Source organism: Anoplopoma fimbria, chromosome 17, assembly GCF_027596085.1.
Source record: "Anoplopoma fimbria isolate UVic2021 breed Golden Eagle Sablefish chromosome 17, Afim_UVic_2022, whole genome shotgun sequence".
Taxonomy (NCBI): Eukaryota; Metazoa; Chordata; class Actinopteri; order Perciformes; family Anoplopomatidae; genus Anoplopoma; species Anoplopoma fimbria.
In genome coordinates, this window is record NC_072465.1 from 26,077,419 (window position 1) to 26,104,603 (window position 27,185).

The window sequence follows — 27,185 nt, forward strand, 5'->3', positions numbered from 1 at the left end:
AGAGAAACTTGTTTTTTCTGCTGTAATTGTCCGTCACAGTTTACAGACCCACTTCCTGCTACAACTCTGACCTGCTGTACTTTCTGTAGTTGTGTGCTCACAGTGTTCTTGTAGAGAAGAAATGAAGACCCAAGTTGTAATAAGCCAGAACTGCTCTTTGTCTCTTCCTTTTTGCAATTCTCTCTTCAGAGACAGTAGCTAGCTGTGAGATGTTGGCATGTGGCCGTCGAGTTCACCAGCTGACTGAACAAGGAAAGAATTTTCTCCCTCTCACTCTCTGTCTCTCTCTCTCTCTCTCTCTCTCTCTCTCTCTCTCTCTCACACATACACACAAACAGAGGGACTCTCAGCCATTATCCATGGTCAGTAAGTCAACAAATCAGCGAGGCAGTCTGTGATCTGCTTTGTTGTGTCTACGTTTCAGAAGGGCACATCAGATAAACCCGAATAGATTCATGGCAGTTACGATACGAGTCACCCGGGTTACCCGTTAACCAACGGATCTGTCATTCATTCACACGTGTTTTCGAGTCGGTAATCATTTTGGAGAGCGCTACGCCTTCAAAACACTCAAGACTGAAGTGCGTCTGGACTGGAGCTGCTTCATAATCTGCCGGTGCTTCATAATCAGCCGGGATTACTGCAGAATGAGAAAAAACGACTGTCTGCTGATGAACAGTGTCGCCTCAGAGCTCAGATTCAGCCAACTTCATAACTCTGCGTTTAGTGCTGAATCACGGTTGCCTAATTTCCTCATTGGCCACAGTTTGTTTCAGGGGAAACGAAAGGGACTTCCTGAACGGTTTTGTACTGTGAAGTTTAGGTGTTTGAAATATAGTTTTGGAGATCAAACGCCGGCTGAGATCAGACAACAACTGTAACCGACAGAGAGATTACTCAGAGCTCCTCTGAGCTTTTAATTGTTTACTTGTACTCTGAATTTAAGTGTAGTATGGGAAATGAAAGGATTGGTGTAGCAGGTGAAAATGTTGCGTTCTCACAGTCTCATTGATCAGCAGCTTAGGACCTTTTTTAACAGGAAGCTTTGTAGAACTCACTATGTTTTGACTGCAGGAACCAGGTTCTAAACCAGTTTCTGGGGACATCCAAGAAAGGCCTGTGTCGGGTGGTAGTACTCTCTCAAAGTACAGGAACTTTCAGGGTGACGTTTGCAGGGATAACCGTGCACATTGGTCAAACACACAAAGGTTCAGCTGCTTCTACTCGTGTCCCGCTTTATTAATAAAACAAGGAAGTAATCTCTATGTTTGACCTTAAAGTAAAGTTAGTCCTATTATTAAAAAAAAAAAAAAAAAAAGACAGAAGTTAGAAGCTGAGAAGGCGAGCGGTAGAATGAGAGTGAGGAAAAAAAAGTTTTTTTCTGATTGTTTCACTGCGGCTATGTTTTAAAGCACAGATAAATAAAAAATCAAACACTCAAATGATTTACTGTAGAGACAGTTTCATTCTCCTCTGTATTAAATGCATTACATCCAACGTGAATCAGTAAATACTATCCAGCAGTGAGACAAAAGAAAGGTTTAATTTGTTTCTGAAGGCTGAAGAATGTGTTCACCCTCGTGACCACCTGCATCCCTCGACCCTCCATGTCATGTGTCCTTTTCCTAATCTACGCAGGTCTTCAGACCGCCATGGAAACGCAGACAACAGTGGGCTGAAGGAGCCTTTTATTAGTTCCTTGAAAAGTAGTCGCGGGATTAAATTACAAGGAATTTCTTAGTGGATATGTGGCTTTTGCAAACTATTTGAAAGGACCATGCAAATGTTGTTTTTTCCCAGTTGTACATTTTTACCATAAATTTAATGTAAGTGCACTGCAAGCGAGATAGCGTCTTTCCTGATGTAGACAAGGGTCAAGTCAGTTTAAACTTTCTTTGTGTCATTTTTGTTGGAGCCTCTACATTGAGACCCCTGCTGTGTCAAAACAGAGGCCCCATTCAAACGGGCTGAGGGAGCCGCACAAAGCTTTACTGTTGTTTTTTTACTGCTTAATTATGACTGATTGGTCGTGTTGTGTTGCTGATAAAGCTGTGAAATGAGCAAACGTCAAATGCTTTAATGAATATAGACGGGCGACTTTCACTGGTGGGAGACTCAACCAGCAGTCTGCAGCTCACAGGGTGTGTGTGTGTGTGTGTGTGTGTGTGTGTGTGTGTGTGTGTGTGTGTGTGTGTGTGTGTGTGTGTGTGTGTGTGTGTGTGTGTGTGTGTGTGTGTGTGTGTGTGTGTGTGTGTGTGTGTGTGTGTGTGTGTGTGTTAGACACACTAGGTATAAATGTTTGAGAGCCATATGTGAGGTATGTGACGCATGCGGTGTGTGTGTGTTGTTGCTGGGTGAAAAGCTCTATAGTTAGGTCCCTCCCTCCCTGTCTCCAGGTTACCATGGGGACAGGAGTTAACTGTCTGCCTGTATGTGTGTGTCTGTGTGTATATATATATGTGTGTGTGTATATATATATATAGCTATCATGATCTGTGAATTGGTAGCTTTTTCGTAGCACACTGCAGTCAGATAAACAGTCAAACAGTCTGTCTCGGCTTCTCTTACTCTCTTCAGTGTTCAGTCTCTCTCGGTCTCTCTCTCTCTCTCTCTCTCTCTCTCTCTCTCTCTCTCTCTCTCTCTCTCTCTCTCTCTCTCTCTCTCCTCCCGTTCCTCTCTCTGTTAGATCGACATTGGTTTTCAGTCGTGTCGGAGAGCTGAGAGCTGATGAATGAAACTCCTGGAACGACAGAGAGACAGGCCTCAGGCATCCAGATTGTGTGTGTTGTGTGTGTGTGTGTGTGTGTGTGTGTGTGTGTGTGTGTGTGTGTGTGTGTGTGTGTGTGTGTGTGTGTGTGTGTGTGTGTGTGTGTGTGTGTGTGTGTGTGTGTGTGCGTGTGTGTTAATAATTCATACCTTAATGTGTCTGAGTGTTCATGCTTAAGGTTTATGTTTGTGTGTTCTGTTTGTGTTGTTGTTAGCTTTTAATCCTTGTTTGTCTGTACATGTGTAGTTGTTTTTGCCAAATGTGTGTGTATGCGTGTTCAGTTTCCTGTCTGATATGTGTGTGTGTGTGTGTGTATACACTTAATATCTCTGTCTGTGAATATATAATTGATTACAGTGTTTGTTTTCTGAATGATTTGTGAATGAAAGAGTTGATTCTTGCTGTTTGTGTTTTACTGACGTTGTTGTCCTTGTGGATTCGTGCAATGTGACTGTCTAAGTGCTTTAACTGATGTGAAATGTTGCTGTATTGTCAGTGTTATTGTATTTTTCTGGGCGGTAGCACTACAGTGTAGCCTCAGGATTAAAATATGAACATAATACTAGTCACACAGCCATGTGCTGACGGGAGGAGAGTAGTGATGAGTGAGTGCAACAAAAGAACCCATGCAGTCAAGAGATGGACTGTAAAAATCAATGATGTGTTTTGACAGGATGATGTTTACAGGGTACCTTGAAAGGGAGACAAGGTCAACTATTATTCCTTTTGTTTTTGACCATTAAGATTTGTGATTTTAAAAACTTCTCCAGAGAAAAGCTTTGCAGTTGTGTCTTCTAAATGTAAAGTCTGCGGAACAAGCCGAGGTGTTCAGGGGTGGACACGATAATGAACATGTTTTGTGGGGCACAATAAGGAGGCAAACCAGGAAAAGGAAAGAGATATTTTGGCGAATGTGTTGGTGATAAAATACCCATGGTGTAAGACCATAAGGCATATCAAAATGTGTTTGTAGCTACCTCAGTGGCGTGACTCCCAGGATGGCAATGCTGGTCGTTGCAGACTAAAACGGCTTAACAACTATTATATGGACTTTCATGAAATTTGGTACGGACATTGATGGTTCACAGAGGATGAAGCCCTCTGACTTCGGTGATTACCCAGACTTTCCGACTTGCACCAATATCAGGTCAAAATGTCCTTTAATCCAAAACTGAAGTACAGCCTCACTGCTCTGCTAAGAGGCTGGAGACTCTTAGTCTTGTTAATGTTGGAACTAGGACTGGGCGGTACGGCATAAAATTCATATAATTGTATAATTCTGAAGCACGGGCTGGAACTGTATGTGTCACATTATATTTGTTTTTCCTTTAATGTCAGTATAAATACTTTTGAGTGTGGTAGAGCACTGGTATGGCAGCTGCATGGCATAACTTCAATCACTCAGAAATCAATTTAACCGTCAACAAATCTGTGTTTTTACTTTTACTTTGATTTTGTTATCTGTGATTATTTGCAGAAAACACGCAATTCTAATGAATGGGAAATAAACGATTGGGTTTTATTTACTTATACACAAAAATCTTGGCATTAGTAGTATTGTAGATGTATAATAAGCTGCTTTGAGCTATTGTTAGCAAGTTTAACAGTTTATTTTGCTGTGAAAACATGTCCTTCAAACAAGTGTATTTGTTTAAGTTCTCACATTTACATTTGAACACATCCAGATAGTGTTATAATTTAACTTCAACGCACCGAGTCAACCCAACCGCTGTTTATCGTTAGCCGCTAATCTCCGATAAACGGCGTTATTATAATTATTGTACATTTTATTGGGACATTCTGAGCGTTGGTTTGCTGAAATGAGCACTAGTATGACGTATAATTTGAAAATGACTATTGATTGTTGTGAAATTTCATTATGAGCTGCAGCTGAATGTTGACTGTCATCCTGTATTTTTCCTCTCCCTTCATTCAGTGTTTTTAATAGTTTCAAACATGATTTTACTTAATTAAATCAGTTTGTCAATGTCTGTTGTTTCTGTATTTTGTGTTTTATTGATTTCTTCACATGTTTCTTACCTGCTGTTGTTTGTGTGTCTCAGTTCTACCTGCAGGACACTAAAAGCAGCAACGGCACGTTCATCAACAGCCAGAGGTTGAGTCGCGGCTCGGAGGAGAGTCCGCCCTGCGAGGTCCTCTCCGGCGACATCATTCAATTCGGCGTCGACGTCACTGAGAACACACGCAAAGGTACATGCACTTACAGAATATATGTCCACACGGTAAATATATTCAAATAAAAGTCATTTTAGTGCACAAACACTGTTTATATTGGACGCTTTTAGCATCTGTAATACTGAAAAAGTTGCAAAATGGAAAAAAAAGATGGTGAGGGAGAACAGGGTCATGTTCTTCCTTCCTCTACCAGCCTTGTTGAGATGATGATGCACACATACAACCCAGAAATAATTACACTCCACTAACCTTTAAGGGGGCCTTAAGGCGCCTTTAGCTGAGGTCATAGACGACATACGGTTCGCATGCAAAGTGCAGAGCAGATATTTGGGTCAGCTTTTCAGCTCCACTAATAATTCATTCTGGAGTCCCAATGGGCATTCAGACCTCCGTCCATATGAGACCACCACTACAGGTTCATCTGTGAACATCACTGTTTGACAACCGCGCCAGTCTACAGTTTCCACTGAATCAGATTAGATAACATTAGCATCAAATATATCAAAGTTGGAGATTATTTTCCTTGTGTCTTGGCATATTTTAGCTATACAACTATGCATTGAATTCATGCTGTACAGTTGTTTTATTTGTATATTTAAATGAATTTTTCCATATGTTCTGGGCAGCCATTCATTTCCATTCATTTATAGTATAAAAATGAATGGCTCTTGGAACATTATTATCCATCACAATGAATATCAGGTCTGCTTTAATTTTTGTTAAAGTTTCCACATCATTGTTTTGAGGTTCAGCAGAGCAGATCTTTCATATTGGTCAGTCACTTAAATGTTTTAACCTCAAAAAGATAAAGTTACTTAGACAAAGGAACCGACGTAACATTAACTTTGATATATATCTATATCTATATATTGATATAGATAGATAGATATAGTCAGTCCCACTCAAGCAAGTTTCTAGAGATGGTAAATAAGTTTTCATACTGTATGGGAGCAAAATTTACCAATTCATTAGATTGACAAATGTAAAAGCACTGCAGCATGGTTTGCTAAATGGTTATCTTTGATATAATAACATTTAGAAAGTCGTAAAAGTACAGAGTCAACAAGCTTCTATTGACAGCTGCTGGGTGATGGTGTTGTTCAGGACTTCTCTCCACAGAGCCTGAAAGATTTTGAAAAAAAATATGATATTAGAGGGAATTATCATTTTTTTCATAATTATTCTCATTTTCAAAACACATTTAAATGATTTTTGTTGTGATTTTTGCAGAGACCTGTACCAAACAAATGTTTTTCTTAAATCCAGGCCACATGTCAAAAATACAAATGTTATTTTGACTCATATTTACCCTCTAACAAAGATTACGCCTCCTGCGATCGAAGAGAATTGAGCAAATTGTGATTTTGCTAAAATGTTTATTGATTTTGCCACCCTAACTGATAATGTGAGGATGTTGACTCAGAACTGGTTACCAGTACTGACGTGTTGTTCGTTAACACTGTGGTTGTCTGTCTGTTTCCAGTCACCCATGGCTGCATCGTGTCAACAATCAAACTCTTCCTACCTGATGGGATGGAGGCACGCCGACGAAGCGAGTAAGCATTCTCATTGGTTGACACTGATTCATTAAAGCTTTATTATTGATCGTTCAAATGTTTTGTTTGGTGGTTAGCACATATTGTTAAAAAAAAAACTTTCTCCATTGTTGGACGACTTGAAAGAAAGATTTTTGTTTCTGCTCGGTCAGAATGAAACAGTGACTGATGGTTTTATTGGATCTCTTGTTGCTATCAAGGATGCTGTTACTGCCTGTCTGGCTGTCCTTAAACACACACACACACACACACACACACACACACACACACACACACACACACACACACACACACACACACACACACACACACTTCTGCTTGCATAGTGATGTGATTAGTGTCAGTCTAGTTGTTGATGAGAACAGACATTCTGTTAACAAGCTTCACGGGAATGGTGTGTGTGTGGTGTGGTGTGTGTGTGTTTATGTTTTTTGATCTGTGTGAACTGCCACAAATTCTTGGTGTTGGTCAAACAATCATTTGACGTTTAAATGTATTCATGATGAGTGTTGGAGAATGAAGGATAGTGTGTTTACAAATTGTAGTAGCACAAAAGTGTGTGTGTGTGTGTGTGTGTGTGTGTGTGTGTGTGTGTGTGTGTGTGTGTGTGTGTGTGTGTGTGTGTGTGTGTGTGTGTGTGTGTGTGTGTGTGTGTGTGTGAACAGTTCAGTGGGCCTTAGCAGACCATCAGCTGACCCAGCATGGAGCTTCCTACTATACTGGGAGTCCCACTTGTGTGTGTCTGTGAGTTTGTGATGCACTACTATAGATGTGTGTGTGTGTGTGTGATGCCGGTTGGTGGGCAGTGCCATCTGCTGCCTTGCTCCAGCTCTCAGTCTGGAAAACACAGACGAGCATCCTGACCTGCATGAAAACAGAGAATACAGAGCTCTGTGTTCTGCTCTGCTCCTGCTGTCCGTGTTGGCAAATCAAGAGTTGATTTTCCAAAACGCTACGACCACTTAGATGTTTTCAGGAACCGTCTTATTTTAGCTCTGTTTTTTTTTTTTTTTTTTATCTCTACCAACTCCTGAGGGGAATAATCAAATCTCTTTAGCTGCTAAATGCTCCACTTTGTTCACCAGCTGGTCTCTAGCTGTGTCTTTCTGCTGTTTGGTGCTGAGTAGGTAGAGTAAAGTGGGTTTCTAGAACTTTTCTACTTAAAACTACGCTTTGAGAGCGGTACGAGTGAAACAAAATAATGTATGTTGCGTGCCGTACAGCCAAACAATGAGCTGAAACTCTCTAAAAAGCATCCTAAAGTCGCCTCCGCTTACTTCAGCTTAGATTCACTCAAACCTTCAACACATTAATGTAAACGGAACATTTAAAGAGAAAATTAAACATTCATGTGTTTGGCACTGGTAGTATATTAGAAAAAAACACCTTTCCTCAAATCCTATTTTAAAAACCACAGTTTTTAACAACTCATTCTGGAATTTCTTCCATGAGTAGAGTCCTGCAAGATTGCAGCAGACTTGGCTTCTTTCTTCTTTTTTTAATGTTAACATTTGTCATGTTATATAATTGTTAATAAGGAAAACCATTTAGTGAATGAGCTGAACATGGCTGACTTTGTGTCGTAAACGATGTCACTGGGACGAATTACAGTTAATATACAATCAAAATATTGATTATCAGACTCAATCATAACTTAATTATGAACAGCCCTTTGTAAAAACAATATGGAGGACATTACACCATCACAGGCTAACGTATCACAAATCCACATATGACACAAGCTTTCTCCAGTCCGTCTTCACCGTCACTGTGTTCTCTGCAGCTCGGTCTCTGTATAGATCGCAGCTGGAGAGAGAGAGAGCGGTGTGAAGCTAAATCAGACAGATTTATTAATAGCTGAAGAATGTTTCTGCTCCCCGCGTGTTAGCGTTAGCCATCTGGAACCCTGCCAAAGACAGCTTTATGCGGTCTTGTGTTTTATGTTACATAGTCGCCCTCTGTGTGCCAGCAAGACACCTGTATTCATAAAATTAGACCAAATCTGTGACCTTTGAAAACTTGATTCAATGTTAACTTTTATACTGTAGTTGTGATTGTGAAAACCCAAAAGAAATAGTTTGATTCATTTACCTTTTTAAACATTACTGTTTAAAAGTCCGAAAGTTAAGATAAGACTTTATTAATCCCAAAGGAAATTCTTCTGCAAGAGTTTGTTCAAAGATTACATCAGAAGAATAACAAATAATAGAATGAAAATATAAACATATAAATTAATATTCAGTGTAAAAGAAGTAATACTGGCAAGGTAAATAAATAAAGGAAAATACGAGAGATTAAACAGAGATTAAACACAAGAGTAAAATGATAAAGTGTATAAGAAGTAATTCTGCCCCAGTGCACAATAGAGACTTAATAGATCATTAATAATAGTAATTAATACAATAATTATATACTCATAAGTTTAAACATAAAGTTGAAAACATGTAGATTCTGTGTTTATTTATATATCTGCAATCTTAACCACTCCCATTAGATTTTATGTTTAAAAAAAACAAAAGCAATGACATATTGTGTTTGTTAACACACCCATAATAGTGTTTTTTTAATCCATCTAATGTGAAACACCTGCTGTGACATCACCGATGGGGGGTGTGGTCAGAGAGGTTTGAAAACATGCAGCAGCAGCTTTCTGCCTCCGTGTGATTCAGTGTTGAGTCACATCCGTCACATCTTTTCTATTAATGCAGAACACACATCCAATTCACAAGTTAGAGCAAGTTCTGAGTTAAAAGTAGATCTCTGCTTTTTGTGAAATGTCTCGCACGTCTAGTTTCTGTACAGGACACATTCGACTTCTTCTATCTGGTGAACTTTAATCTACCAGGTAAAAATATGTCTCTGAAATATTGAAGTAAAAGCTGGTTCGTTTAACCTCCATTGTTTAACTCCTGTCACTGTTTTGTTCATGACAATGGCTCTCTTTTGGTTCGCTTATCAGCCTGTTATCACCTGCTGTATTTCCTTAAAACACACACACTCACATAGACACACACACACACACACACTCTCTCATGGTCAAGTGGTTAGAGAGGCTGTTTGATTTTGAGAACCATTTTTTTTCTCTCCCCGCTGTTTGCTGCATTTGAATTCCAGCTTGTAGATTGGTAACCCCGCTCCCTCATGCAACGCCAGGTTAGTTATCCAGCACACCTTTTAGCCTCCAACAGACCATAAAGACAGTAAAGAACCATAGCTGCTGCAGAGACTGGGTGGGTGGGTGGGATGGGGGGGGGGGGTTGTTTCCTCACAATGAGTGCCAGGGCGGGTGGAGCTACAAGTTGCACAAGTTAAAGAAAGAAAAATCAGCTGCTTTGCTCCGAGGAGGAGAAGGTGGAGCAAAGAGTAGAAAAGAAAGAAAGTTTGTGTTATGGGATGACTTCACTGACTCTGTGGAAAAGTAGAGAGGAATCAGCTGCTCGCTCTGAAACCAGGAGAGAAAATGAAGTGTGGAGGTAGGATCCATTTTCTCACAGGGGTAGCCGAGTCAGGCTGAGATAGAGAGAACGGACAGTGAACTTTGTCCTGTGATAAACTCGTCACCTGTCACATGCCGGAGGAAGATCGGACAGGTAACGTCTAACGTCTCTGCTGTCCAGAATCTGAAACGGCATTTTATAAGCTCGGAAAATGTTGATTAAGCTTTCTTTTGTGTTTTACAAACAAAATGTGAGGCTCGGACTGTTGCTTGTGTCTGTTTAACGGGGCCAAAAGGGGAGGGGCATGCTGTGATAACATGAAGCTGGGAGTCTGAAGTGGTGGACTTCTGTTAGAGAACAAACAACACAGAGCTCGTGTCTTGTGTTCAGATGACTGTTGGGTTTATTCGTGCTGTCTGCAGATAAAGAAACATGAAACTGAACCAGAAGCATCAGCTGTGTTGAAAGCATCTTTTACTCCTTTTTAGTGTCTTAAACAGTTGTTAAAAGAGGCCAGAGTGTCTGTACAAATCTGTGGCAAGAAGGGGTTAGTCTCAGTGTCTTCAATTGTTGCAAAAGTGTAAAAATAAAATGGAACAATCAAAAGAGGACCACTTATATTTATAACTCACCCGCCACATTTATCTCTTATTGCTTAAATCTTAATTTTCTATAAATTGTATAAAAGGACCGTAAATGTTTTCCAAGAGCAAGTGTGCATTTTGATAACGTAAGTAATATTTTTCAGAGTTGGTTATGGGCATTTCTTTAATCCAGTTCATCAGCATTAAAATGCAAACAAACTGAAAAAGATATTTAATTAACAATGATGTAAAACAGACAAAAGCACCATATACTCACGATTTGAAAAGCTGCAATTAGCAAGTGTTTTGCATTTTAATTCATAAATAGTGTATTAATTAGTTAGTTATTAATCTATTCTCAAAATATTTTATGATTGCGCTTCGGTTGATTGACTTATCGATTGATACACCAATGTTTTCAGCACTAGTATTACTACCAATGACCATTTTTTTTATGTATACAGCAAAGTTCTTAAAGGGGCATTCAAAAACTTTTTTTCAAAATAATATTTCGATTTTATTCCATGAACTATGACATAAAAGAATAAGTGAAGAAGAGAATGATTCTGGCTTTTGGTACCTGACAGTTTTTGACTCTCAAACTGTAACACTCTTTACTATTACGGTCGTATATCAGTCAATGCCTGATATGCGGGACGGGTTCGAAGCGCTCTCCAAAGCGAGTCTCGGTGTGATTGTAAGCGGTCGGCATATTTAAGCTGGGCTCAGACGGAAACTACTGCCAGTTTTTTCCATCATCAGTCTCTGCTAGACTGCATGCAAAACACACTCTAGCTAGATCAGATGTGGATGACTGACTCCTGTGGACCGACTGCACTTTTGTGTGTGTGAGTGTGTGTTTGTGTGCAGACTTGATGTTCTTGTCAGCCTCAGTTGAAGAGCTGTGAATTTTGGTCATGTTCTCCTGTGGTTGTTTTTTTTTTCTACATCTTTTTAAAAAAATGTTATTTTGGAGCAGGTCCGGTCTTTGCCGTCAGTGTTTGATGAGGAAAGAAAAGGAGGGATTTGTTTGATGCAGATAGAGTCCGCTGTAAACACCTGCTGTGGAGCTTTAACTTGAGTTCAGATTTCAGAAGTTTGAGCTTCATGCAACTAAGATCTGGAGCCAGACTAGAGCAGGGGAGGATGTGGTCTCTAACCTGAAGACTACTAGGATTCTCCAGATTTATTTATTTATTTACAGTCCGTCAGACCTGATAACTGCTTTTGACGATAAACTGTCCCAGAAATAATTGCATTTTTTAGACCATTTTATGTCAAGTACACCCTCTTTAAAAAAACAATGAACTTTGAATTGTTAAGAATATTGGAATTGGAATGTGAAAAATAAATAAATAATTGAAATCCCATAAAGACAGAAAACATTTGTAACATAAAACTGCACAACCAAGGCAATAAATCAAATGGACTTTCGGGGTCAAATTGTTTGCGCATTGTTCCAGTCTTATAACTGTAGGCTGTTTATTCTGGCATGTCGACTTAAATGTTGTTGATGTTCTCATGTAAACAAAACGGGCAATATCGATAATGAACGTTGCCTATATGGATCAAATTGAAATTATATATCTGTTGCAGATCAAAATTTAGATGTCGTGTCATAATTAAACTTAATTTTAACAATAATGTTGATAATGGCACCCCTAATAACAATAACATTTTAAAATGGCACCTCATAGATGATGGTCATAAACAAAGTGTTAACCAATATAACTATTATCAACTCTACATTGCCATCTCTCAAAGCCACGCCCCTAAAAATGAAGAGGTCCCACTGCCGTCTTAATAAAAGACGTATGTCTGAAACATCACCGTTTTAAAACCTCATGAGTTCAGGTTATGCGACACCCCACGTAACCAGTTGTCAAATTCCTATTGTGAAAAATGGCCATTTGATTTGTGAACTAGGAAAATAAATAAATCATTATGTATCAGGCGCCTCCTGCTGTGACGGTGCTGTTTTCAGTGACTGAACTGCTGCAGGCAGTCGTCATAAATGAGCCAACATTATGCACAGTGATTGCGGCGGTGATAAACTAAAGCGTGACAGTCCGCTGTGACTGAATGAATGAAGCCAAAAACAAACTGTTGGAACGACGCAGAAGGATAGATGCAATAAAGACGAAAGTTGGACAAAAGAGTGCTACAGAATAAGAGCTTAATTGCTGATATGCATTGTGAATGATTTGAAAAAGAATCAACAAAAAAAATCTAATTGAAATGGCAATAAGTGCACTATTGCTTATATTTGTTATATATATATATATATTTTTTATATTATTTTTTTTTTTTTTTATAACCTTGTGTCTACTTGTTTTATTAAAAATGAAAGCCAGTTTTCTGTATAGTTTTGAGTTACCCCTTTCCAAAGTATACTATATAATAACAGATAAAAAATGTCTTGTGTTTTATGAGACAGTGCAGTTTGTGAGACGACATATTGAGGAGGATTATCTTCCTGGTGGATACTTTAAATTCTCCCCGGGTGTCAGGTAATCGATGGCCAGCAGAGCTCAATGTGATGCAGCTCTGAAAAACACATAACGCAGCACAGTGAAATCGGTCCGTGGTGTTTCCTGTGATGGACGACGTTGCTCTGTGTCACGCTGAAGGAGAACAGCCGCATCAGAAAACCCTGACCTCTGCAGAGACGCTGCACTGCTTATGCCAAGTGTATAAAACTCCTCTTTAGTTTGTTGGCTTATTCTTTGAGGTGTCTTTCATCTGAATCACTTACCTAATATTTGGCCTTGACCTCAAAGCAACAATACTTAATGAAAGTACTTTTCACACCCAAACCTTTTATTTTCCATCTACGTCTTCATTTTTAGATTAATCTAAACTGCCAGAGTTTTATTACTTTACTTTATTACTATGAGCTGAATGCTTTATTTGCTCATTTGTGTTGGTTTGTTTCTTTGTTCATGTCTCTATTGATCCTCAAGTAGAAACATGATATGACATTATAACAACCAGATATTAAGTTGCACCAGCTATTTGGTAATCACTCCTTGTGTAAAAAGTCTTCTAAATATGTAGCAACAGCCTGCTGGTTGGCTGTTAAATATTAACAGAGTCGGCTTATACTTTTGCCCAGAGTCAAGTTTACCTTCATTCCTGAACTCTGACTGTTACCAGGTAAATTCTGGATTATCTTCAACCCCCACTAAAACAAACACGCGTGAACTTGTGTTGCTTTAAGATACAATACCTTGAATATATATCACCGCTAACCGGCCGAGGAGGTCATGTTGGTGTATAAGTTTCCACTTAATGTGACTCAGTGTTGGTTTGCCACCCTTATTTATTTCATAACTCCAAACTGTGTCTGTTTGAAACATATGTGACAAAATATTAATACACATAACAAAACCTCACAATCTGTGTTGTCATTGTAAGCACAGGACCTGTACTACAGCACGTTGTCTGTGATGAAAAAACCTTTTTATAAATCTGTGATGTAAAAAATGGACGTTTTAATGAAGACAGACGTTGTGTAAACTATCATTTGTAAAGCTGACTACAGTAAATACCGTTATCATGCTGCTTTGTGTGAGTGATCTGTAACATCTCTCTTTAATTGCCCTTTAAAGTACTTTTACTTTCACTGCTCCGCTTAATGCTTGACTGACCACACAGCGACCTCAACACGCTGATTTAACACAGTTAACAGTCACTGCAGTGTTTATCTGCTGGACTGAGCCGTCAGCCTGAGGCCTGTTCAGTCAGAGTGTTGTTTTTGTGCATTCACTACAGCACCACTATGAATTATACATAGTAGGGGGGTAGGAAAATATACTATACACTTGAGTATCGCAATATTAGGTTTTGTCATTTAGTATTATTTCTCAAAAAACACATTTACTGACATTTTATGCTTATGACGGTGTGGTTTTGACAGTTTTCTTTTGTTTAAATCACAATATATTGAATGGTAACCCCTGTATCATGATATGTGTCGAATGGATAGATTCTTGCCAATACACACGTTGGTAGGCTTTGACGTTATTACCATAGACTGTGTATATATAAGAAGTGGACATGGTTGTCGTGAGTTTGTGGACTGATGTTTTGAATCCTACAGTTTGGCATTTTGGTCTTTATGGTCTGTTTGACTCTAAATGGAGCATCATTTACTAAATGAACATCATGCTGTATTGAAGAAGACTTGAAACTAGAGATTGAGACCATAAACTCATGTTTACAATGTTTACTGAGGGAATAAATCAAGAGAGAAGTAGAGTCATTTTCTCATAGACTTCTATACAACCAGAGGAGTCGCCCCCTGATGGTCAGTAGAGAGAATGCAGGTTGAAGGAACTTCAGCATTGGTTTCTCTTTTCAGGGCTTGAGGTTGCCGCCTGTGTGTAAATCTTGACAGTATGATATTCAATACTGTCATAAATACAGATGCTTACTATGATGCTGAATTGATGTATTTTAGTGTACAGCATGGGACAACTTTGGTTTAGGCCCACTTAAGGTGGACTGACTTTGTTTAAAGGTGGACCATCTATTCTCATTTTAATGACAAAGTGACAAACTGCTCCTCCAAGTTTTGCTCAGGGATACATAAAGTGCTGCAACAAACATAAAAGGATGCATATTGAAAAAAAATATTCATTTTATACCAAAGAAACCTTCAGAAATATTCAAAACTCTTCAGAGTATAGTGGCGTAAACACTTCAATGTGCTGCAATGAGCTTTTTATTCAACCAGGAGCTACAAGTGTCACAAGACCTTCAAGAAACAGTCTTTTTTTTCTTCTGTCGCCGTGGTTACTCCATGTGTCCTACCTCCTTGCTGTTTCTATGGTGACGACCATGTTTTCTCCTCTCTCTCCCCCTTTCTCCTTCAGTGTCATCCAGGCTCCGTTACCACTACCTGTAGACAAGGTAAGAACAGGTGTGTGTGTGTGTGTGTGTGTGTGTGTGTGTGTGTGTGTGTGTGTGTGTGTGTGTGTGTGTGTGTGTGTGTGTGTGTGTGTGTGTGTGTGTGTGTGTGTGTGTGTGTGTGTGTGTGTGTGTGTGTGTGTGTGTGTGGTCGTCCTGTCCCGTGTGCAAGTTGTTTGTCTGTCATTTTAAACGGATGCATGCTCCTTAGAGACGGAGCTGAGTTTGTGTGTGTGTGTTGGGCAGTTTTCACACACATAAGTGGTCTTTACACACGGAGTGGAGTAGTCAGCTGATCGAGGAATGCAGGGATTGCTGCCAGTTTTATCCGCTGCACTACTGAAGTCATTCATTCAAGTTTATTTTCCTTTTAGGTGTCTTTAAGAATATTTAAAGTCCAACCAAATATTAATTTTGTTGGTCTGTCACATTATACACATCTGCTCTTTATTTATTTAATTATCATGTTTGTGTTTCATGATGGTGCTCGCTAGTTTTGCATTCATTTGATGGAATGATGCTCCAATATCCGTCTACGTAGATTGATGACTTATTGCTATACAGCCAGTTCAATCTTGCATAAAGCAGTGACATCACTGTTGTATCATAAGCAGAGCAGACAGCAGCCTGATGAATAAAACAAGAGTCACACACTATAGATTTCCTGCTGAAGTCTCTTCCTCATTGCTCTAGATAGCAGGCTAGATGGCTAATTAGCTGAACAGAAAGTAAACATATCTGTACAATATTTAAAAAAGAATATATATATATATCAGAATCCTTAAACTCCTCAAAAATCAACATTTGTTAACTGCCTGAGAAATCCTTTATCATTCTGTCTATATACAGTAGTTTTTATTCGAGTTTGACACGTGCTCTTATACAGCGAGTTGAGCCAATCAGCGTTCACGTGTCGGCTTTCAGTGTATGAAGATGACTTCATCATACCACACTGGACTAAAGCGATCATTGGCTCAGACACCAGATTGAGTCAAATCAATACATTGCACACAGCAGCGTACTATTTCAAATTAATCCTGTAATACAAACCTGTACGACACGGCGCCGGGCCGACTGTTAACGTCCATACTTTACTTTCACATACCGTCCCATGTTAGCTTTCTGTTAGCTGCCTCGCCCTGTTCTGTGTTTCCCTGCAACAGTGAGAACAACGGGGCCTCAGTGTAACCTGTCTGAGGAATGTAGGCTGGAGCTGATGGGGTGTGTGTGTCAGCGAGGAGCTGTGATTAGATTTGAACCACTTCTCTAACATAATTAAGTGTCTTAAAGCAGGATCTCTGTGCCTCCCGGGTCTCAGAAACACACTCGCAGACTGAATATGGAAAGTGTTGAGTGTGTGTGTTTTTTGGACAAGACTACATGAATCAGTGGCCTCACCCCAACTGGGTCATGATGCACCTGCTTTCACTGCCATCACGCTTTTCTTTTTTTTAACATTTAAATCAGTTTAACAGTTTTTGAAAATACTCTTAGATGTTTAGATGGACATCGATATCTTGTCTGTGTGTTAAGTACAGCACATAGCTTGAGTCTTGGTTAGCTTAGCTTAGCATAGAGAGTGGAGTTTTTGTAAGATACATGCTTGGGATAGATTGCTGCTGTGTTGGAGCGTGCAACTGGCTCACTGGTTCACCAGTGTGATCACTGGTTTTACTATATATGTGACCCTGTAGTGTAATTTTTAAGGACTTTAGTGCTGGAGATTCAGGGTTCATCCCCACAGTACTGTGTTGGGCGGGTGTGTGTGTGTGTGTGTGTGTGTGTGTGTGTGGGCGTATGCTTTTAACCTTTTGTGTTTTTATCTGTTGGTTCATCTTTAATTCAAACACTGAATGAACTCCAGACAACTGTCATAATGTTACCGTAATATATATGTGTGTGTGTGTGTGTGTGTGTGTGTGTGTGTTTTCTAGGTTGCAGCCAACACTCCCAGTATGTATTCTCAGGAACTGTTCCAGCTCTCCCAGTATCTACAGGTAACACACTGACACCTACTGGTCATTCTATGGAACCACACTGAGGATAACAAGGCAGTATATCAGACGCACTCAAGTTGGTTCATGTAATAAGAGAGTTTTAGTGCCAGACTGACCTCATTATAGAGCGCAAAGCATTATTCATTTTTCATCCCTCCATAATGATACCATAAAAATATGCAAACCATCAGCAAGTCGGGTTCATTGCAGGAGAGGGGATCACACAAAATACCTAAAGACGATCAGTGAAGCACAAGATCTAAAGATGTCGAGTAGGTGGACATTATTCCTAAAGGGAATCTTTCCTGAATACTTATGTAACCTCAGTTTTTTGATTTGTGCAGCAGATTTTCTCACAAAGTAGACACAGGGCCTCGTTACAGAGACTTCCTAAATATGAAATCTATCTAATCTCCGTTTAAGATGACATTTTGGATTTATTTTTTAATTACAGAAACGTGTTTCCTAACTGCATTAAGAAACTATCTTAGCATGGGAGAGGAATTTATCTATTACAGAACTGTCAGAAATAAAGGATTTCTCAAATTAGGAATCCTACATTAGGATGACATAGACGATGTCTTTAATTCATGTGACAATTTTAAATATCAGCTTTTACGGTATAAAGGGATAAGCAGGTTGACAGTTAAGGAAATTGAAAATGAAAGCTTTTTTCTTTGTTAAATGTTGACAAAAGAACATGTTTATTTATATTATAACATTCTCTTTAATGATGCAGACAAACAACAACGATTCAAACATAGACTTTCTGACTGATTATTAGATAAGATAAGATAATCCTTTATTGATCACATTACTGTTACTTTACCTCATAATTTAATCTCCATAAGCTCTTGTATAGTTTTTTATTTTTTCTATTATTGTATTCTATTCATATTTTAGCTTTATATACCCCTTATTATTTATTTTACTTTCTTTCTTTATCTGGACTATATCTGTCTTTCTGCTGCTGCATCAACCAAATTTCCTCTCTTGGATCAATAATAATGTCTCATTTTATATTTAAGACAAAGCACCTTGTTCTCATCACTATAAATGACCCTGCTTTGATTTCTTTATCATTCTTAAATGAGTCATTGATTACCCACCTCTCTCTCTGTTCTTCTACCAGGAGGCCTTACACAGAGAGCAGATGTTGGAGCAGAAGCTAGCCACTCTGCAGCGTCTGTTAGCCAACACTCAGGAGGCCTCAGAGAGCAGCTGGCAGGTAGGAAATACCGTCATCATCATAATCTGAGCCCGAATGTCACGATGCATCCTCTGAGTTGTAATTCTTTCTGACAGCGTAGTCTTTGGTCAGTTTATCTGTTTAGTAACATAATGGAAGTTATAGCGACTGTTTACATGTGCAGGCTCGGACACTCTCTGTATTTGACCATTTCTGAAGTGTGTTTCCTGTTGTCATCATGTATATTAAATTTATTATATTTAATATCAAACTGTTGCCTGTATAATAATATTATTGTCCACATTTACAGTATGTTGTCACAGTATTGTACTTGTAATTTACTTGATTTTACTTTATTGCTTTGAGTCCTATTGAAATTACATGTTGCAACTTGTGAAAACCATTTATCTCAAAATCAAAGTGTTTATTACGACTCGGAAATAAGTTTTCAGTGATAAAATGTCTGAAGAGCAAACAAATATGCCTCATATCAGTGCAAATCTTTCATGTTAAATGAGAACAGTTTTATTTATTTTTTAAATCAAGCAGCAAAAAAAGTTCAAGCATGACATTTTCTTCACGTATCATGCAACTGAACCATCTTTTGATGTTGTTTTGATGCTGCATGGAAGGTTTTCACCCATCTTTCCCTTTTATCTCATGTGATATGAACAAACATGTCCAACACAGCTGTTAACTGAGTGTTTGTCCTCACCAGGCGCTGATCGATGAAGACCGTCTGCTCTCCAGACTGGAGGTGATGGGCAGTCAGCTACAGGCTCACTCTAAGGTAATTATGTGGCTTGGTCATCTGCAATAAATGGATCAAAATGAAATCAACATAATCATCCAGTTTAATACAAACATAAACCTGTTCTCTGACAGTCCCAGACGGAGGAGGGGATCCGTAAGGAGCTCTTGGCTCTTCAGGAGGACAAACACAACTACGAGACGACGGCGAAGGAGTCTCTGAGGAGAGTCCTGCAGGAGAAGATCGAGGTGGTCAGGAAGCTGTCAGAAGTGGAGGTAGGAAACAGACACACATATGAGGATCTATGGTGATCATTTGTCATTTTAAAGCAAGTCATTTTTAATTTATTTGCATATTATTTTGTGGTGCCCTGCAGCGCTCGTTGAGTAACACGGAGGACGAGTGCACCCACCTGAAGGAGATGTCTGAACGGGGCCAGGAGGAGCTGAGGGAGCTCGCCAACAAGTACAACGCCGCCGTCAACGAGATCAAAGAGCTCACCGACAAAATTAAGGTACCTGCACAGACACGGCAGTATAGGTGTGTGATGTTACTACAAAATGTCTTATTTTAACAGTTTTCTATACTATATTAAGTATTTGTTAATGATACTGAATGATTGTAAACCATTATTTGTAAAAAAAAAAAAAAAAAAAAAAAAAAAAAAAAAAAACATCTATAAACTTTACACAGATATTTGTAAGACTTTGTTCATGATTAATAATTGGTTCGTAAATAATTTATAAACATTATTTGGTTGGCTATTTTTAGGTTGCAACTAATGATAATGATACATTGTTAAATAGTTAATATACTTTGTGAATCATCTGTAATTGTTTAGTTAAACAGTTTATATTTTGTCAGTTGTCAATAATGAATTTCTGGTCCATCTAGCTAGAAAATGTTTATATATGTTTTAAAAACAATTTAATAAAGGTTAACAATTTTTTGTAATTATTAACAAATACTTAATATGATATATGTAAGGTTATAATTGTTAAACAATAAACTATTCATATATTATAATGAGATAGTCTCTTATTGGCTATGACACAATATTGGTATAAATAAAACTATACTATAATAATGAATAGAACTCATTATTTTTGTATTACACAAACTAATGATAACATAATAAATATAATAAATCATAGCATTACTAATAATTACTAAAAGGTATTACTCATCCTTTCATTGTTCAACAGTAAAATAATTAAGCTGACTGAATTAACTATTAATTTACCATTTATTAATGACGGTTATAATAAAGTGTGACCTAATATTTGATTTAATAATGTGAATTTATTTATTGTTTCAAGCAAACTGTTTAATTCACTGTAACATAATTGTATTACTTTTCTCTCTCTGTCTGCCCGTTCTAATATTTCTGTCCTTTTCCTTTTTCCTTCTTTCTGACTTTGTCTTCCATCGCCTTCTCCCTCCCTTTCTCCCTTTCTCCCCTCCTCTCCCCCCTCCTCCAGGAGGCGGAGGGCCGACAAGAAGAGCTGACCCAGCGGGGAGCGACTGAGAAGAGGGAGTTGGAGCTGCGGATCGAGGAGATGGAGGAGAAGGAGCAGGTTCTCCAGGCTCGCATCGAAGCTCTGCAGGCCGACAACGACTTCACCAACGAGAGGCTCGCCGCCCTGCAGGGTACACACACACACACACACACACACACACACACACACACACACACACACACACACACACACACACACACACACACACACACACACACACACACACACACTGTGCACACTAACATTTAACAAGCTGACACCCTGCAAACCAATCACTTTAACATTAACACAAGAGTTACCATAACAACCGGTGAGCGGGTCAGAACACGCCTTTGTCCAATCACGGGGCTCAGCTGGGACTTCCTGTCAGTCAACGCTTCTCTCTGCTGTTGTTGTTGTTGTTGTTGTTGTTTACAGTGCGGTTAGAACAGCTGCAGGAGAAAAGCATTAAAGAAAACAACAGCCTGGGTGAGTGCACATGTCTCTGGTCTGCTCCGGGACGCTCGCCGTTCGTCTCACTGTCGCCGCTAACTCCACTTCCTCATCCTGCACTAATGATGCATGACAAGATCCTGCATGACGTCCACATCACTTCCTGTTGCTCGCTGCTCTCTTTGCTGTTTTTGTTCATCGTCTCTCTTGTCTGTCTCAGTGGAAGTCTGGCTCTTCTTCTTCTTTTCTGTTTTGGTCTCTTGTCTCCGGCCCTCAGGTGTCCTCTGGTAGTTTAAGGGGACGTTTGATTTTGATTCACGCTCAAGTCGAGATATTTTACTGGTGTACGTGAGCCCTCAGAACGTTTCTGTCAAGATCTTGAAGCATCCAGAGAGACTCAGCTGCAACTTTTAACTGATCTACATCTACATTCAGAAAACTAAACACAGTCACAGTGTCAGCTGATCATTTATTACAGCAGATCTGTTACTGTTTATAAATCATCAGTCCGCTCCAAATATTGACATTTAAATTACAAAAAATTACTAAAATACCTGTTTCACTTTTTATTTAGAATTATGAGCTTTATTCACATGCACAAAATAATTAGATTTGGAGAAAAAGTCAGTACAATACAATACAAATGTGTAAATAATAATACTATTGAATAGTATTCTAAACAAATACATACTAGAGCCCACCAACACTGTCTTTTCCAGTTTGATACTTATATTGAAATATGAGAGTTCAAAATACAATAAAATGTCTAATAATATTTGGAATAAACAATTTTGATAAGGAGCACTCAGATTTATAAATGAATTACAACCAAAATATAGAAATACGAAAGTATCGCCTAATACAATATATAGGCCTGTCTTTTGATACAAACAAGTGAATTTACAGGCAAAGTGAGGATTTATTGAAGGCAGAATGAGAAGGATTTGTCTACTTCGGTTTGTAAATGCAAAATTCAAAGTTGGCCCCTCCTCCCCGGCTCAACGAGGGTCATGGTGCTTCGCCAGATGTGCAAGGATTCAAACGTGTGATCTTTTATAAAACAGGGCGTCTGTTTCAGAGGAGGCTGATTGTCTCTGGGGACACGGTGTCACTCTGTCGAACCTGAACAGGACTTGTTGGTGTTATCTGGGTTGTTTCCATGGTTACCAAACTGTCCACTGCTTTGTTTTTCTTCTTCTTTGGGTGAAAAAATAAACTGATTGACTTTGTGGGGTTTGAATGACATCACTGATTTTGAACGCTGGAGGTCACGGCCTCACTGCTCACTTTTCCTCAGTAGACACTTTGTGAAGGAACCTGCCGTCATTCGGACTCTTGACTGTTATGAACATGAACATGTTGTGTTTGGCTGGAAAAATGTCGACAAACTTGTGTGTGTATGTGTGTATATATACATAAATATATATATATACCTTCATACATATACATGTATATCTGATCTGGTCACATGACAGATGTCGACATGGTCTCCCACGGACCAGTAGAGGAACCTGTCGAGGACAAACAGAGCCTGCAGACACCTGAGAGCCAGGAGGAAGACGAGGATGATGAGGATACAGACACCGATGACGGTGCTTTTGGTGGAGATGAAGATATTGATGGTAGTCAGCTTGATTTATCATAATAGTAGACATCTTTATATATATATATATACAGCACTGTTCTTTAGCAGGTTTTTGTTTTACAGAATGAAAGTAAACAGTCCGACATATTTAGACGAAATCTAATCTAGATCATTTTAAAACATCGCAGAATTAAACAAATAGATACAAAAATATATATAAATATCAAACCCAAGACAAAATATTGAATTTGTTTACCTGATCTTTTGCGGTGATTGCAGACATTACCATTAATTATATAACTGGAACATTTCTTTACTGAAATGTTGATCTTTACTTTTCTAGTTTTCCGTATCCTCAGAGTAAAGTTTATCAGAACCCAAAGATGGTAATACCAGACGGCATTACCATCTTTGAGAGGATGTAGAGATCTTTAAGCTATGGAACTATGCAACTTAATGAATTCATTGGTACAAACCGTGTCATGCAAGCTTGTCGAGGAAGGAAGCTGAATAACTCCAAAGTTGGGCTTAATTTTGGCGTGGGGAAAACTTGCATGACGGTTTTCTACGGGGCCCCTTGACCTCTCACCTCAAGCCAACAGTCTTGGAATTGCATGAATTGTGTTTGACTGGAAAGCTGAAACTCTTGTTGAGCCGAAGACCCCAATTGTACTGTTGTGACCTCTATAATAATCAATCTTAATGAAACTTAACAACCACAAACTAGAGACCCGGGGCATTGACAGGATGAATGCTTTTCCTAGGAATATTGACAATAATGGAGTTTTTATTGCTTTTCTCAAGATCTTGGTGTCTTAATGTAGTATTTTGGAAGAATTCTTAATTTTTTTTCAATTCTCTAGTGATAAAAAAAAAAGATTTGTTTAACATTTTCTTAGCCATTTTACACTCTCAATTTATTTAGAATATAATTAATTTTATTTCTGATTTATTTTATGACTTGAGACACTCTGCTGAGCTGCATCTCAAATTGATTTCCCCAGCTCTCAGGTGATGTATGACACTTCTGTGAGGCATTTACCGTTGGCCTGCTATCGACCCCTAAAAACAGACAAAAAACTACCTATGTGGGTCTCTAAATTTAACACTCAACCAACAAGCTACAACATTCCTGGATATTTTCTTGAGAGATGACTAACTTAGAGTTATGTTACTTTTCTTTAAAAAAATGTTGTTGCTTGGATGGAAAAACATGTCTACCACTTGTGAATAAGTTTTAGATTTTGTCTTCTAGGCACGTTGTTGGTGTTCATGGAGAGGTTGAGATTTTGGTTGATGTATAAATCCTTCTCATTTTCTGCATAGATGATGTCAGGTTACTGAACTCCAGTGTGTGTTATTGTTCGGTACATTTTCTGTGTTGTTTGAGGAGACACTTGTGGTTTTTGCTCCTTGTTTGGTCACATCTTGAGTCCTCGTTGAGCGTTCATGCTTTGCAGCTGAAACTCCTCCTGAATAATGTGATGATTGGATTTTTTGAGTTGGGCTGGTGAATTCCACATGTTGAACTGAAGTTATTAAGAGACTGTCTGTCTGTCTGCCTGTCCACATCCTGTCTGCTGTTACAGTGTTGTGGTGTCTGTCCAGAAACACTTGTTATTCCTGCCATGTTTGGCTTTGATTTTCTGCCCCGCCTGTTTGTTTATCAAGCATCTATCTGTCCGTGTAGTTATTGATTTCATTTTTTACTCTTTAGTTTTGTCATGCTTTCTACCCGCTTGTCTTTTCGCCGTCATCATTTCTGTCTTCAGCTCTTTCTGCCGTATCTCGTCCTCCTTTAATACAGAGTTGGGTTTTGAAAGGAACCGTTATTTTTTTTTTTATTCTGCTCATCGATTCCAGGAAGCAAATTTGACCTTCTTTACAATTTAGAACATAGCTGGCTATACATGTATCAACATGTGCAAGTGAGTGTTTCTCTGTAAGTTCCTTAATTCTTTGGGAACTTGAAGAAGAAAAACTTTTGCCATGCAAAACAAAACATGTTAATAGTTCTAAGTTGCCTTAACTTTCATCCGTAGAAACAGTTGAGAAAATGCTTGTTTTTTCTGGTGTTTGTTTTTGTCATTATTATTTAGACCAAAAGAGGCTGATTTGCACCACTACATGTTCTTAATAGGACTAAAAGCATTAATTTGTCATTTATTGATTCATTTTCTTCCAGGTGAGTTTTAATTTATCCATGCACTTGAAACATTTGTATTTTGTGTTGCAAGTTATGTAAATTATAGCTCACCTTGAAGACATATATAATGTTTTTAGTCTTATGTAGAGCATGCAGTTATGGTGCACTTCAGCCTCTTGTGGCTGAAAAAAGACAACTACAACTACAGCCCCCAACATATTTTGTTTCCATTCTTAAATAATATGATTTAATTAGCTGTGGCATTGATGAGCAGAATCAATAAAATCTGAAATAAATACCCAACTCCACTCTTGATAGGCCTCTTAGTAATGTCAGCGCTCTGTGTTTCTATCAGACAACTGTCATGTTAACAACAGCGGAGGAGACTCGACTAGAATCCAACAGTTGATTGAGTGTCCGCGTGAGTACAATCACACACTCCTACTGTATGCTGCCACACACACACACACACACACACACACACACACACACACACACACACACGGAAGACACACACACACACACACACGGAAGAACAGACTCCCATTGCTGCCTTGTTTCAACTTTTCACAAGCTGTCAATCACTGCTCTTGAAGCTAGTGAACTCTGATCAAACTGAACATGAAATTGAAGATTTTTACTATTTTCATTACATAAAATTGTGTATTTTCTCATAATTATGTTTGAATAAGTATAATTTTTTTCTTAGCATTAGACTTTCCGGGATTATTTTTATTTACATTCCTTTTCCTGGAGGAAAACATATCTGAAAACATATCTGATGCTGTTTCTCCAGAGAGACCTTCTTTGATTGAGCAGGATGTGATTAAGTTGTTGATAAACTTCAAATTGAACCTGATGCCATTTTGACATCTTGGCAGAACTAGTTTCTTTACAGACCTCAAACTTTTTCCAGCTGTTTTTCCGCCATTTTAAGATCCAGCCAAGTAAAGTTGTTAACCTTTGTCAGTACACTTTGTTTCTGCACCGTGTAAAAAAAAAAGTCATGATGGAAGTCTTTGATTTGAGTTGCACAGACAAGAATATCATAAGATAGATGTTGTATTATAAATAAGGTCAATTAAGGCAAAGTTTTTTCTGTTTACCTCTCACCTAGTATCTATCCATGCAGGTTTTGAGACCTCAACACAATGAACGTGAATTATTTGTTTGTGGTTCTGAAAGCATCCATTAACACTTAAACAATCTTGAGAGCAGCATCTATCTCCAGTAAACAACGTTCCCATTATTCAGAATAATCCACAGACATCACTGTCAACGGTTTGCATCTTTTGGAAACTATCTGAAAGGTTTTGCATTTGGTGTTTTATCGTGAGTAACTGGGAGAGACTTTGCTGAATATGCTGAGGGAAAAACAATATTTTTGTGTTGTTGATTTGAGTGCGGTGACCTTTTTAAACAAACCAACTTGTATAATGTGAACATTACGCCTCATTTGGAGATAGTCTAATCGACTATTTAAATACCTGAAGGAGTTCAAGTGTCTAGATTGTGGAAACTTTCCTAGACTGCCAACATTTTTTACCATTTCTTTTGGTTTGTTTTTTGGGCTACAGTGCAGAATTAATTTATCTAATAGCAAACGAGTATCTCTGCAACATTTCTTGCCGTCCCACTTGCTGCCGTCGTGGCTGGTTGCAGTAGACGTTGTAGAAGTCCTCCATCTCCCTCTGTTGGTGTCAGACATTTTAAAAGTTTATAGACAAATTTGCCAACAGAGATATGTGCGTCTGACGCTCTAATGACTCGGGTTATTACTATGGTGGAAATGACGCAGTTTCAACACTGAAACCAATTATCTTCTTTGTAACAAGGAAACATAACTAACGTACAGAGCGTTTGGCTTCAGACGGACTGGGAGGATTTCATAGAGATGAATCAAAAGTAACTGAGTTGTGGATTTTGAGGTTTATTGTGGGAGCAGCTGATTACAGCACAGCCAAGTGTGTTTGGTTTTTACAGATGTTTTACTGGGTTAAATTTGGTTTAAAGGTTCCAAGTTAAGAAATGTATAATGCAGCTGTCCTTTTTTTGATTTCAACGTCTTTATTTTAACATGTAGTAGGTTTGAATATCCTACATTTATTTTTATT

At 38.6% G+C, this 27,185-nt stretch overlaps 1 protein-coding gene across 9 annotated transcripts in view; it reads left to right on the plus strand.

Annotated features, from left to right (window-relative positions):
• Positions 1-27,185, plus strand: part of slmapa (sarcolemma associated protein a) — a 55,388-nt gene that overhangs the window by 14,256 nt on the left and 13,947 nt on the right. For 2 of the 9 annotated variants that reach the window (XM_054616641.1, XM_054616642.1), the window contains exons 3-13: positions 4,831-4,978; positions 6,447-6,519; positions 15,418-15,454; positions 17,386-17,448; positions 18,581-18,676; positions 19,356-19,427; positions 19,523-19,663; positions 19,765-19,902; positions 20,870-21,038; positions 21,326-21,376; positions 22,816-22,962. In XM_054616641.1, coding sequence (XP_054472616.1) covers positions 4,831-4,978; positions 6,447-6,519; positions 15,418-15,454; positions 17,386-17,448; positions 18,581-18,676; positions 19,356-19,427; positions 19,523-19,663; positions 19,765-19,902; positions 20,870-21,038; positions 21,326-21,376; positions 22,816-22,962 — 1,135 coding nt within the window. Of the gene's footprint in view, positions 1-4,830; positions 4,979-6,446; positions 6,520-9,836; positions 9,993-10,019; positions 10,110-15,417; positions 15,455-17,385; positions 17,449-18,580; positions 18,677-19,355; positions 19,428-19,522; positions 19,664-19,764; positions 19,903-20,869; positions 21,039-21,325; positions 21,377-22,815; positions 22,963-25,426; positions 25,493-27,185 lie in introns of those variants that run through there. The other 7 variants (XM_054616644.1, XM_054616650.1, XM_054616649.1 and 4 more) reach the window with 6 other exon arrangements.